The 13,555-nt window shown below is 41.7% G+C and overlaps 1 protein-coding gene across 2 annotated transcripts in view; it reads right to left on the reverse strand.

The window, feature by feature from the left end:
• Window positions 1-11,296: 11,296 nt before the first annotated feature.
• LOC148030560 (DUF1997 family protein, putative (DUF1997)) overlaps window positions 11,297-13,555 on the reverse strand; it is a 97,277-nt gene continuing 95,018 nt past the window's right edge. For both annotated transcript variants that reach the window (XM_087686910.1, XM_087686911.1), the window contains exons 6-8: window positions 12,282-12,367; window positions 11,948-12,006; window positions 11,297-11,838 (exon numbers count right to left, since the gene is read on the reverse strand). In XM_087686910.1, the coding sequence (XP_087543036.1) occupies window positions 11,673-11,838; window positions 11,948-12,006; window positions 12,282-12,367 (311 nt within the window). In that variant the 3' untranslated portion in view covers window positions 11,297-11,672. The remainder of the gene's footprint in view (window positions 11,839-11,947; window positions 12,007-12,281; window positions 12,368-13,555) is intronic.

A 13,555-nucleotide genomic window follows, 5' to 3' on the forward strand; every position in this document is an offset into this window, starting at 1 on the left:
TCCTTCGCATCCGCTAACCAATTGAGGGGGTTGAGAAATAGAAGTGATGGAGATGGAAGTGGAATAAGTAGAAGAGGATGAAGAGATGGGTAGGCAAAATCATAAAATCAGGAATAAGTTACAGAAGGAGTGGCTGAAAATTTAAGTGAATCAGTTGGGAAAGGTGTCAATTGATAAGCAGGAAAAGTAGAGGGTATATGAATAGATGGAGAAGGACATGGCGGAGAAGGGAAAAAGACTCGATCTTCAATGAAAGAACAATAGGTAAAGATAGGAATTTGAGGAAAACCCTGAGATTGGAAAAGGAGAGGTAAGATAGCTGCTTAGTTGGTTTGATAAAGGGAAGAATAAGCATCATAGCGATGGGCCATTTGCTGATAGTACAATAGGCTAGGAACAGAGGGACCTAAAACATATCGTCTATGGTAGGCATCAAAGAAGGATGAATCGAATGGATGGTTCTTGGAAAGATAAGCTAGGAGATCCACCCTCAGTTGGTTAGTGCTCTACACATAAGTAGAAGATGTATTCTGACATTGGTTCATGACCACAGAATCAATCATTGAATGCCATGAAGTGTCCGGACAAGTAGCCACTTTAGAAGAATAACACTTGAACATATAATCTATTCTCAACTCCAAATAGTGGACATATAAGACAGGTTGCAAAACCACATCCCCCACATACCAAGCCAAATCTACATCATCTGAAATCAACAGACCACCTCGTAGATACATGCAAGACAGCAACATGGTATCCGTTGTCACAAAATCTTTAAAGACCGTATGGACAACTTCTATCAGCAAATCAGAAGATCAAGCCCTACTCCAACCATCCTCTAGATGAGGGAGATCCATCGTTGAAAGCTTCATATAAAAGGCCAACTTTTGCAACTGATAGTGGATAAAAAAGGAATGGTCCAGAGGAACATACTCTTGAAAGTGCTCAAATGTAGACCATAACAAATCCATCCTGGACTGCAATCTTTCCACTTTATCTTGAAACAACAGAGATAATGTGGCCTGTCTCTGGAGAACTACCAAGTTCTGCTGAGATATAGAATGAATCATAGGAACATTAGGGCTTGGAGGAATGGACCGTGACTATGCCAGTTGGTCCTGCAACTGCTTAATCTGGGAAGCTTCTGATTCCAATGTATTATGAGCAGTATGCAAAGCTGACACTTTTGCATCTAAAAGAGTCCAAAACTCTTGAGCTTCTTTGGACATTTTCTCTTTCTCTTTCGAGACTCTAGTGACCTATGATTGAGCTTCTACTAATTGAATCTTCAAAGAAGACATTTCTTCTCTTTGGGTCTCAATCATTTGGGTTTGTTTCTCCATTTGCTTAAACAGATCGGCAAGTGTCTTTAACAGAGGCTAACTCTGTGGTTGCCTTATGCAACTGGTCTTTGGATTGTATCAATTCTTCATAGAAAGAAGCATATAACTGTTGAACACAAGCTATCACTGAGAGTCCAATTAAACTTTGGATGTCATTACAAAGGAATGGAATGGCATCTTCTGACACTAAACTGTTCAGGGAAGGAATGGATATTTCCAAAGAACCCTCTCGATGTGCTCTGAATAAATTGTTACATGTGAGGTAGACAGGGAGGTCACTTCCAGAGGTAGCAGGAACTGTTACTGAAGGAATGACTAAGGGAGTTTTATCTACCACATGCTTCAAGTACTCCAATCAATGGCCACCCCTTTTAACACCGTCCTGGAAGTTATGAAGAGCTCTTTGGACAAATAATGAGATGGTGTTTTGGCAGGTATAAACCTGTCTTGGAGGAATTGGGAGACTAACTTTCTAAGAGGATCAGTGATCATGAAAAAAGACACTCCTGAAGTGTTACTCACCTTCTTAACATCCAAAACCTCTTTGGTCTGGTTCTCTGACAGCTTGAGAATCACTTGTCTTTCACTTTCCACTTCACGGATAAACGTCCCACGGATTGCTTCTAGATAGAGGTCTAACTCTTTCAAGAGAATAGTGTCATCATTTGATGTTCCACTAGAACCAATGTCCTCCTTCTGAACAGAGGACTCGCTTGTCTGTTGAGGTTGTTGGAAGGGTATCAGAGCTTTGTTTGCTTCTGTGTGAGTGGTGATTTCTTCTGGACTTAGGTATTTATCTTTAGAGGATGTGTCCAGGAATGTCATATAGCACGGAACTTCTAGAAGCCGAGGCTTTGATAGCTCTGGCTTTTGTTGACAGGGGGCATCATCATCGTCTTTTCTCCGGACTGAATGGTCAGGGCGATAGGAGCCACTAGTGAACTTAATTTTTATGCTTTTAATCCATTGCTTATACAGATTCTGCATACTTTGTGGTCCATTGGTCAACCCAAATGGAACCATGGTCATTCTATCCAACACCATGAGATCTCCAGCCTCTGAGGTCTCTGTAGGGACATCAACAAGATCATCCACTATCAGATAAAATTCTTCATCTGCACTTTCATAACCTGCTTTGTTTTCTTCCTCATCATTTTCATCCTCTTTCTTTGGAGGCTCTATCTCTGCTTTTGTAGAGGCTCTGTAGGAGAAGAATATATCTTCTGCCTCTGCATCTGCTTCTGCTTCTGTCACTGGCTCTGCTTCTGACTCTGGCTCTGTGATTGTCTCTGGTACTATCTCTGCTCTGTCTATGTTCTGTCTCTATTACTGTTTTTTTGCAACTGCCATGTAACAGGGAGAACAGTACATCCATGCTTCTATTTCACTGTCAGAGATGATTTCAAAAGTCAATTCTAGTTGAGACAAGAGGTATTATCCCATGGACAAGGACTTTGCTTCCCTTGGTAGTTGGCTTATAGTGCCCACTGTTAGGGACTGTGCCTCTTTTTTCTTGGGAAATATATGTTTAACAGCCTCTTCGTCTCCTGATGTACCATCTATTACCTCATTGGAGGAGTTAGTTATGACTTTGATGGATATGGATCCATTGCCTTTTTGCGAACCATACAACTTCAACACCACTTTGTTGGGTCATCTGCCTAGGGTTAGGGTTCCTTTGAACCAGTCTGTCCTGACTCTTGCTTCAAAAAGCCAAGGTCTTCCCAATAGCAGAGGGTATGAGGTCCCATAAGAATTTGGTTTGACCACCAAATATGTCAGCCAATAGTCTCTTTCTGCAAGGGTTGTTTTTATGTATGGGAGGATGCCCAACGGTTTAATTCTGCTTTGGTTTGCCAATCTAATAAGCCACTGTGTAGGTTGAATTCCTTGCAATCCTAAGTCCTTCATTGTCACATCTGTCATTATATTTACCGATGAACCTTCATCAATCAATGCATGTGAAATAAAGCATCCTTCTATCCATACACTAATCTCTGGGATTCTAGGATCTAGGAAAGCATTAGCCACATCTACCTTCTTTACAGGCTCCGGGGCCTTATTGGTCTTAGTCACTGTTGAAGGAACAATCCTTAGTCCACATCTTCTTGTCAAGATGCTTTTGAATTTCTTTCGGCAGTTGGGAGACAACATCAGCAACTACCAGAATGTTAGATTTGGTTTAAAGGTGTCTAGGTCTTTTACCAAGTCATAATCTTTAATAGGATCCACAGGCTTCTCCATTCTGCTGGGGAATGGGGCTATACCCATTTTCATCTTTCCTTTTTCTTCTAGTAATGGCAATATCGGCACTTCCTCTATTTCTAGAAGTGCTTCTGTCTCATCTATCTCCTGGACCTCTGGTCATGTTTTTGGGACTGTCTTTGTAACTCTCTGTGGCACTACAGTGCTCTGTACTGCACTGTTCTGTTCTATACTGCTCTATCCCTCTATTGGTAGGTTGAACTTCACAGTCTTGTCAGGAGAGCTGTTCTCTTCTTGCACAATTGGTCCCTTCTTCTTGGCGTGTGTGACAGCGGCAACTTCTAACTCTACCAAATTGGAGGCAGGCTCTTGTACCTTCTGTTGGCTATTAGTGCCATTGGCCTTTACAGGGGCTGGACTTGGATAGTCCTTTGCAGTGTGGCCTTCACCTTTGCATTAGCTGCATAAGGGCTTGTAATCCACATATCATCTAGGGTTTGGATAATTCGAGGAGATATGACCATTTTCTCCACACCTATAACATTCCACCTCTGATCTTAGACTGTCGTCCTCTGTAACTTTGAGAGGGAAACCTCCTTGGACCAAAATTAGGAAAAAATGTCCTAGACTTTGGTCCAATATCCTGGGTCGTCATTTTGGACTCTAGCAAGTTGAATCTTGCATTTTCATCCTTCTGTCTTCGTTCGTGCATCTCTTTCAGAGAGTAAATATCCTCTGTATGGTTCTTCCGCAAACAATAGGAACAAAAGGCTCCAAGAATGGTTGGTTTTTGGGTACATTCAGTGGCTAAATGTCCCGCTTGATGACACTTTTCACACCATGTATTAGAGCGCATCACATCTCTCCCAACTCCCGTAGGGATGGATATATTGGCGGTATTCACCTTCAACGTTTGTAGCTACTCTGTAATCACATCCATAAGCTCTTTCTTGATGCTTGTAACTGAGTTGGATAAGTAGTCCTTCAAATTTTCACCTCCTGAAGTGCTTGTAATAGGGTTTTGGGAAGCTTCTGTAATTACTGCATACACTAGTTGGGTTGATCCAAAGAGTCCTCTGTTCTGATTTTGATTCACAGCTCCTACTGAGACTTGGGATTGTTGATTCTAGTTGATAGGGTTCCACTGTTGTTGAGTTGCCATTGGAGGAACTATTTGAGGCCACTGTTGTTGTGGTTGAACCATCATTTGAGGCATTGTCATCTGTGGTGACCACAGTGGATTAGGTGCATTATATTGTGGCACTGTTTGCATCTGGGGATAGGGGTAGGGAACTGTCCCTGAGACTGCATTTGGTGGATATACCATTCCTGGAATGGAAGGAGGTAAGACTCTTCTCCCTGGAGTCATTGATAGCCTTGCTTCAACTTTATCATACAATCTTGCACCTTCCACTGCAACTTGTAGATTGACTGGTCTTCTCAATTCCACGAATTTGTGAACTTTTGGTTATAGGCCTCTAAAAAACGCTCCTTTCTAAATACATTTGTCCAAATGATGGTTAGTCCATCTCTTCACGATGGATTCCATTCGCGAGACATAAGCTTCTACACTCATGAACTCCTCTCACATCGGCTCTTCAAAACCTTCACGTCTGAATTTAGTGAGGAAGGCCAACTTTAGATCTCGTCTCAAGTGCCAAAAGTTTCTGTTGCTTATTTCTCATACCACTGAAACATCGCGCCCTTGAAAGTGGTGGGGAATATTGCTAACCAATGCTCAGGGGTTCTGGCATTGTTAGCCATACATGCTACCGTAAATTCTACTACATGAAGATCAGGGTTTTCATTATACTCTCCCTTAAAAACTGGCAATGGGACTGCATTTGTTGGCCTGTCACCAATATTTCCAGGACGAATCTGACTAGGAAGGGGATCTTGAGTCGCCATGGGAACTTCTGTAAAGAGTGCTTTTAGGGCGTCAAAGGAAGCTTTTGCTGCGAGCTCGTTCTCAGCTTTGATTTTTGCCTTCTCTTTTCTCACATATCTTTGGACTCGTTCTAACGCTTGTCTCTTGATTGTGTCATTCATTAGGGGCTTGACTCCAACCAGTTGTTCAGTACTCAACAGAATAGAATCAGAAAGGGGCTTCAGTCTCTGGGGGATTCTCTGGCTAACATCTCCTCTACTTTCTTCTTTTCAACATCTCTGAATTCAGCTTTCAAACCACTATAGAGGGGAAGATATTCCGTTATGAAAATATCAAAGCTCATTCTTCTTAGGATCGTTGTTGTGCCCTTATAATAATGCCAACTTCTAAGGGTTTCAACAGTGTATGTTGTGAAAAACACTCTGTCCACCAACTTCCAGTGGGTTGCTAATTTGACAAATAGAAGATTGTCAGTGCACCAATCATCCCACGTATCTTGCTATTCAGCATCCACGAACAAATTCCAACTCTTTTCTTTCTTGTTTTCGTGAACCTCCATAGACCATGACTTCTAAAGCTTCTTAACGATCTCCACTTGATGATGTCTAGAAACTTCTCAACGAATACCAAATCTTCCATGGATAGTCATTCTCTCTGCTTCTGCTCTTCAGTTTGTTCCCAAACAATTTGCCACCAAGATACAAGTTTTTGTTGCCTCAATAGGAAGAGAAAATAATCCACCACATAGAGCATACATCATGATGGTAATATGTTTCCACCATTGTGGGATAAACTTCTTGTAGAAAGTGGCTTTGGCAATAAAAATCTCCAACTCTTTAGTGGAAGAAGGAACTTTGCAAACATCCATTGAATTCTCCTCTTCTTGGCAATGTCATTTCCTTCATTTTCAACCTCTTCTGATGCTTGTTGATGGCAAGTTTTCCCCGGCTACGCACAAAAAACATGGAGCCCCAAGAGGAGCACCAAGGAAAATGGGATTCTACTGTAAGATAATCTATCTTGTGACATCAACAAGCTTTTATTTCATTCTTTTGATTACCAAAACAAAGAAAACACTAAATCTTCACACAGTATCATAGTAAATATCTCCCACAGATTTGATAGAATCAACCATAATCTTCAACATCTTCATAGAATCCTTCAGTAGAACAAGGAACACAAAATAATACACCATTTTTGAATGGAAATCAATCACATAGTATTCATCTTCAATGTTTTCATAGTTTTCTTTCTCAATCTCTTATATATCGATACATTGCTTTGATAGAATTGACTCTCTCTCTCTCTCTCTCTCTCTCTCTCTCTCTCTCTCTCTCTCTCTCTCTCTCTCTCTCTCTCTCTCTCTCTCTCTCTATGAATAGTACATCATCTCCTCACTACAATACTTAATAATGACTCTCAATAATTCTTCTTAGGTCGTGGATATACTTCCCAAGAGGTATGTCTGATGTGAAGAGGCACCAGAGCCACTACAGTGTCTCTTCATAGCTCACTACTGTCACTGTCATTATTATAAGGGCACTTCCATTAACAACACTCTCAAACACTTCCATTAATAACACTTCCATTAACAACCATACATCACTCTAAATCCATCAAAAATCAATAATTCAGACCTCAAAAACAACAAAAATCAATCAAAAATTCAGTTTTTTTCCACTCTCAACAGACTATGATGCTCCACCAAAAGGGATGAGTGATGAAGCCTCCAATAAGCAACAAGAGAGAAAAGCCACCCTAGAATAGTAAGGAGCCTGTAACAACAGGATGAAGAGAGTATGGAAAGCACAACCACAAAGGGTGTAGGATGTCTCTCTAAACGTTGAAGTGACTAAGAAGAGCAAAGTGAAAGGCCAGAAGAGCAACCATTGTGTCAACCAGTGACCTCAAGAGGTGTTCCCAAGCCAGCTAGAATGGCGTTGTCCCATTATTCAAAATGTTAGAATTGTTTGGGATGCTTACCGTTATGTAGGTGCACCCGAGTGAGTTGACCCCACATACTATCCCTATCCTCGTAGACACGTCCAGTAGCACAAAGAAGAGCATGCCCAACATAATTTTCCCAAAGTTCCCAATGTCCGAGCCTTAGAGTTTGAGGAGACATATCATTTCTAGCTAAGGGATTGGTTCCCTCATTCAAGGTGTTTGTAAGGGAACTAATCTAATGAGGCTTTATCACCACTTGCAATTACTTAAAAGTCAACAACTACTCACTCTATATGAAGAGAGGTTGCCACCCCTCTTTTTTTATGTGAATGCGAAAAAAAATACATTTACCATGGTGTGGCTGTATCTCCATGCCTTGCTCTTGCCCACATATTTCATAAGTATCCTAGCAGACATAGTGGAAAACTGGTTCCCCCTTGTGTATCCACCCATTTTATCTAAAATCCCACCTTCGCTTGAAGCTAGACACAAAGGAGTACCTCTTGAGTAGAGGCTTCTTGACTAGAATGCTCCGACCACTACTTGAGGAGTGAAGCATGTTGACAAAGAAAAAAACAAGAAAAAAGAAAAAGAAAAAGAAGAGAGTTCTTACAAGCACACCGCACTTAGGGGCCCTCGAGCCTCAAAGCAAAGGCCGAACCCTCAACCTCTCCCCCATAGCACATATTCAAGGCTCATCAAGGGTAGGACATCATAGACTACCTCGTAGACATCTCCCTGAACATCACACTACACCCCTACCATGCACCAACTCGGTCCTTAAGTGTGGGATAATATTTTGAGTTTACTTGGAAATCGACTCAACTCCCAGTTGCACCAGCATATGCACCATCCATAGCACTAATAAGGTCAGTGCATCCCTTAGGGAGAGCACCAATAGATTTGCAGGTATGGCAGACATGGAGTAGGACACATCAACATCGATGGCCTAGCATCACCCATATCCAACCATGTGTCACATGCCTTGTGTGTGTCACCCCAGCTGCAAGTAATCTCACCCTTCCTGCACTAGTCACTATTCTCCCACTACCTCAACAGTGCCGCAATTGTCTCTAGATGCCCTTTTCCAATACAGTACATCGCACCAAATCTTCCCCATAGCAATGCCATGGGACTCACACTCATCTAAGAGGGGGAGTAATGTTAACTCCACCAAGTGAGAGGTGACAAGAAAGAAAGCAAGGCACTAAATTTTTTTACAATAGTGCGAGTTTTCATAACATCAAGAAGTAACCAATGTAATTTGTGTGCCGGGCTCACTCTTGTGTGAGTTGTAATAATCTATCTGGAGTCGAGTCCCACTTAGCTCTAACATCCACTTGTAAATGCAAGGTCAAGTTTAATAGATAGTACAATGGACTAGGTGCCCAAGAGGCAAAAGGGCCTAAAGCCCTCTAAACCTATGTATAAAAGCCAGAAAGTTAATGAAAAAGATCATTCAAGTGTGTGCCACCTTCTGAGTGAATTCTCTTTTACCTATGTTCTATTGCCGGAAGCTTGTGTGTGCCATTGAGAGAGGGCTGCAAAGGGAGTGTGAGGGACGGGTAGTGAAGCACTCAACAATTCTCCACATTCTTTTACCTTAGCACGCTTCACTCAACAACCACAAAAGGCAAGTGGTGGACTGTACATTCGGTTTGAGAGCTTGCAGAAGAAGGCGGTGCTGCTCCGATTGTGAGACCACCTTGGCTTGCTAAGACTACAACGATGCGTGAGCTGTAGGTGTGTCCACTGCAAACTTAGTCCCATTGGTTGCTTTTGCTACATGGCAGAGTAGCTATTGGATGAGAGGTGAGAGACTAGGCGAGAGTCGGTTTGCCTCGGATGTAGCCTCGACACGGATGCTAATGTCGGCCATTGTTTTTGTAGATTCGTCTTTGCTGAGGTGCATTTGGCTTTGCTCTCACGCCTTTGATCCCCCCTTCACCGCAGCATTCAGAAATACTAAACTAGCTCACAATCTTCACAGCCGTGGTCTTAGACCCTGGAAAGACATTTGAAGCCAGGATATATCACAGGTTAAGCCACTGGATCTGGTACGGAACGACTACGATCTCACTGACAGAGGGTGCAACTTCTTAGAATAAATAGTGCTCAACCTTAAAGAGGGGTTGCCCCACTTCCCCTGTCAGCAATTCGAGCCCTGCCATTGAGAATCTCAGAAGCATGGTAAACAAGGCGCTAGCTGACTGTCATAGCATCAGTGATCTCAAAGGCCCTAACCCAGCTATGTTATTGGCCCTGTTGGACAAATGGAAGAGGGAATGCCCCAGGGCACAGTTTGCCACACGGAAAAGGAGGCTGAAGCATATTTAGAAGGCCACGCCGTCCTACTGACTCATTTTTTACAGATGGAGATTGACAATGAAGAAGCTCCCCTCCCCCTAAGGTCTCATCTAGCTAGAAGGATGCCCGTCTCCCCTTTGTGCCCATTGTGTGGACGAGCAGAGGAAACAGAGAGACGTATCTCTTGGGACTGCATGCAAGTTACCCCTTTTTGGAAAGCTCTTAAGAAGTGGCTGGAAAAAGCCAATCTAAAGTCGCACTCTGGCTTCACCAGAGTCTTTTTTGCAGACCAAGGGCAGCTGGATGGTGCTAACTGGAAGATTATTTGTCATACTAGTGCGGTTGCCCTCAGGATCATCTGGTCCACGAGAAATGATATACTCATTTGCAGAGCTAAGTCCTTAAGTTCGACAGAACTTATTGCTGACTTCAAACAGCAACTGCTTGCTCGCATTGTTTTTGACTGGGAAAGACCGTTAGGTCTTTAAGCTGTTTTTTAGGAAGCTGGCTACTATGAGCTAGCCTTGTTGCATCTTTGGATGCTTTAATTTCTTACTTTTTTACAATCTCAATATAATCCCACATTATTTTTTTAAAAACTCATGTATGTTCCAGTGATTGGTCATGCAACAAAGAATATTAATTAAACCACAAAGGCAAGTGCCCCAAACAAGGCCTTGGAAGCATAAATTGGCTGACATGCAACAATTCCAACATCACACAATAGTGATCACACTGCAAATCCTTCTATGACGGATGATGATCTGAGGCAGAGGATATTGACCTCATACATGATCTCCACCACAATAGATTTTCCCTCAACATCTTGTCAAAACCTGCTCCACCCAATTACAAGACTTGTAGATAGATCCAGAGAGCCGTGCAGAGCTAAGAGGCCTCTTCCCCAAGTCAAATGCACCCATGAGATTATCACAAGATCCAAGCTATCATTGCTCACCACAACTAGACATTCCAGAGAGAACAGACTTATCCTGGAGTTGACCCCTTAAGCATAATCCATGATGGATCTTGTGGATCTTGTGGATGATAGAAGAGCCGAGCTCTTGTACAGCCTGATGGCATCATTGCCTCAATATTGTATTTAGTTCTTCCTTTCCTTTTGATCATCCGTGATGATACATACCATGCATATGTTGTACTTACCAGTTTGGTCCTAATAGATCATATTGGCCTTTAATAGTCATATACCTGTACTATGCTTCTCAGCTTTCCACTTGGCTGCTTACTACCTTTTATCCTTTAGGATTCCAAATGACCCTCTTTAACAGCCGACCCTCTTTAACAGCCTAGACATAGAGAGACAATAGATCCTTGAGCAGGAGGACCGCATTAACAAGTAGCTTATTATTAGCTAAGAATAGTGTGAACATTAGTTTAGACTGACTAGTAGGGTTACTAACAAGGTTTCTGAAGGTCAAGATTGTTTGGCTCAAAAATCACTAATTTTAATACTAGTATGCCAGTCTTGAAACAATTTCCCTGTGATGTCCTGATTATCCTTGTTAGAGCTTTCAGTTACATTTCTGATGTGCTTTAGGGCTTTGTGCTGTGTATTTAACATTTAGGATTTTTTCTGAGGTCTTACTAATAAAAAGTTTCCTTTTGTTGAAAAAAAAACATGGCAAAGTCAATAAACGTTCTGTATCTCATGGAAATGTACGCCGATAAAAGTATCTGCTGCAGCTTCAGCTCAGATCATTGGCTTAACCAGCTGAAATTACGCTGTCAAGATTCCAGTTTCCTTAAATGATAATATACATCATTGCAAATCTGTTTGTAAGATACAATTAAGGGTTGTGAAAACCCCTATGTGAGATTATATAGAGCATGGAATAATTTCAAGCCCTTTCGTTAAGGTTTTCTTTTTGGTGGCTTTAGCCTCAAGTATTGTCATATTCAGTTTCAAGTTCATAGGCTCTTGCTTTGGAGAGCAAATAAATTACTACACTGGATCAACATGATTAACTTGAAACTGTCCTGCTGGAAACTTGGGATTCAGGCAATTTCCCGAGTCCCTGATCTCCAGAATGAGTCATACTGTCTTCAACCTGAGCCCATTTGAGGTAATCTTCAAACAGTTGATCGAGAAAGATAGGAACCATACGGTCCACCATAGCTTGCAAAATTCTGTAAAAAAGGACTGCCTACTGTGAGAACCAGCAAACTAATTCTCTTCGTTCAGGTGCAAAAATCCATCAACACGTTTTCACAGATAATGTAGAGTTGTGCAACGTACGCATTCCCTGGTGTCTCAACAGCTGAGATGGGTAATAGTGTAAAAGGAAGTGTGTACACCTGGAAGAAGGCAACAAAAGTCAACAGCAGTAAAATCACTATTGCACTCAGGTCAAAGATACAGATGCTATAAAAGAGCTCCAAATTAAGTAATTACTGCTGGTAGCAAAAGTGCAGTAGACTTGAGTTGTTTCGGAAAATAGAATGTGAAAATACTTCAGTGTTTTTGATCGTGTCCAATTTCTAGTGCTATGAATGATTTTCATGCTCCCTAAACTTATTTTACCCATCATTGTTTAAGTCGTTTTTAATCATTGGAAGAGTGTTGACAATACCTCGAGAGAGACATTCAGTTGTACATTCACCTCCAGTATGCTGTCTTTGGAATTAGACTCCCATGTTAGCTCGTTGCGCATACTTGCTGCCATGAAAGAAAGAATAAGCAAAAACTACTTGCATGCCTCAATTTTTTTTTTCTTCGTTTAGGTTGGGTGATAAAACATAAATAAAAGGAGAACATTGAATTTTGGATTGAGTCTAATGGTGCAACCTAAAGGGAAGCCTTGTCTAGCCAGTACTGTTGCAATGATCTATTGAGAAGATGCATTATTATTGATCTAGGATTGTAAGTCACTAAAAATGCAGGCATAAGATGCAGAAACTTGCACTCATCTTGCTATTTGAAATGTCGCATTTGACACACCATGACACCCTTGACTCATTTATAAGCCATAAACAATCTAACATACCACATGTACAGTGCAAAGACTTTAATGTCTGCTTCCCTTAGTGTCACTGCCCCATCAGCTGTATGATGGCTCTTTACATACAGCTAGGTGTGTGCACGCACTCTTCTGTTGGAAAATATTGTATTTATTATCAATATACAATGTGAATGATCACTCTAACAAAGTGTAGCTAAGAAAGTCAAAAGCACTCATGAAAGAGATCACACTTGGTCTATCCAATCTACGAGTGACAAGCCTGTGAGAGAGAGATTGGTGCAGAGATCTTTAAGTATAGCCATCAGAAAGAGTAACCTCAAGGGTAGCCAAGTTCTGAAGTTTCCATTTTGTCAAGATTGTCTACTAGTGCACCCAAGAATGGAAAGTAGCATACAGAATCAAAATAACAAAGGAAGGATCCAAAAGGCCGGAACAACTTGCCCAATCCAAATGCACCATGGCAGTGAAGCAGAAATCTTCCTTATCTCTCATTGGTGTGCATACTAAGGAGGTGTTTGATTGCATAACAGGCAAAGTAATTAAAGAGCACACCTAGCAGATGGCATTACCCTCAACTCTGAGGGTGCTCACACACTGGGTGTCTGCCTGCCCACCACGCAGAAAAGGTCCTTATGGCAGGTAGGATGCTGACACATATAGAATGGACACCGGTCCCTCTTCAACTAGTTTTATTGGTCAAATGGTAGTAGTGGGGTGCCTCAGGGGTATAAAGCATGAGGCCAATTCCTTCTTCAAACGTGGCATTAAAAAACCATGGTGGGCACATCCCTTACGCCTGTAACCACCCTGATTCACCAAAGGGTCCACATGCTTTGTGAGGATAGTGACCTCAATAGTCCAGTAAATGGCTGGTGTTCTTTTTA

This window comes from Lygodium microphyllum, chromosome 10, assembly GCF_053477565.2.
Source record: "Lygodium microphyllum isolate KBCC chromosome 10, Lygodium_microphyllum_v1.1.10, whole genome shotgun sequence".
Lineage (NCBI taxonomy): Eukaryota > Viridiplantae > Streptophyta > Polypodiopsida > Schizaeales > Lygodiaceae > Lygodium > Lygodium microphyllum.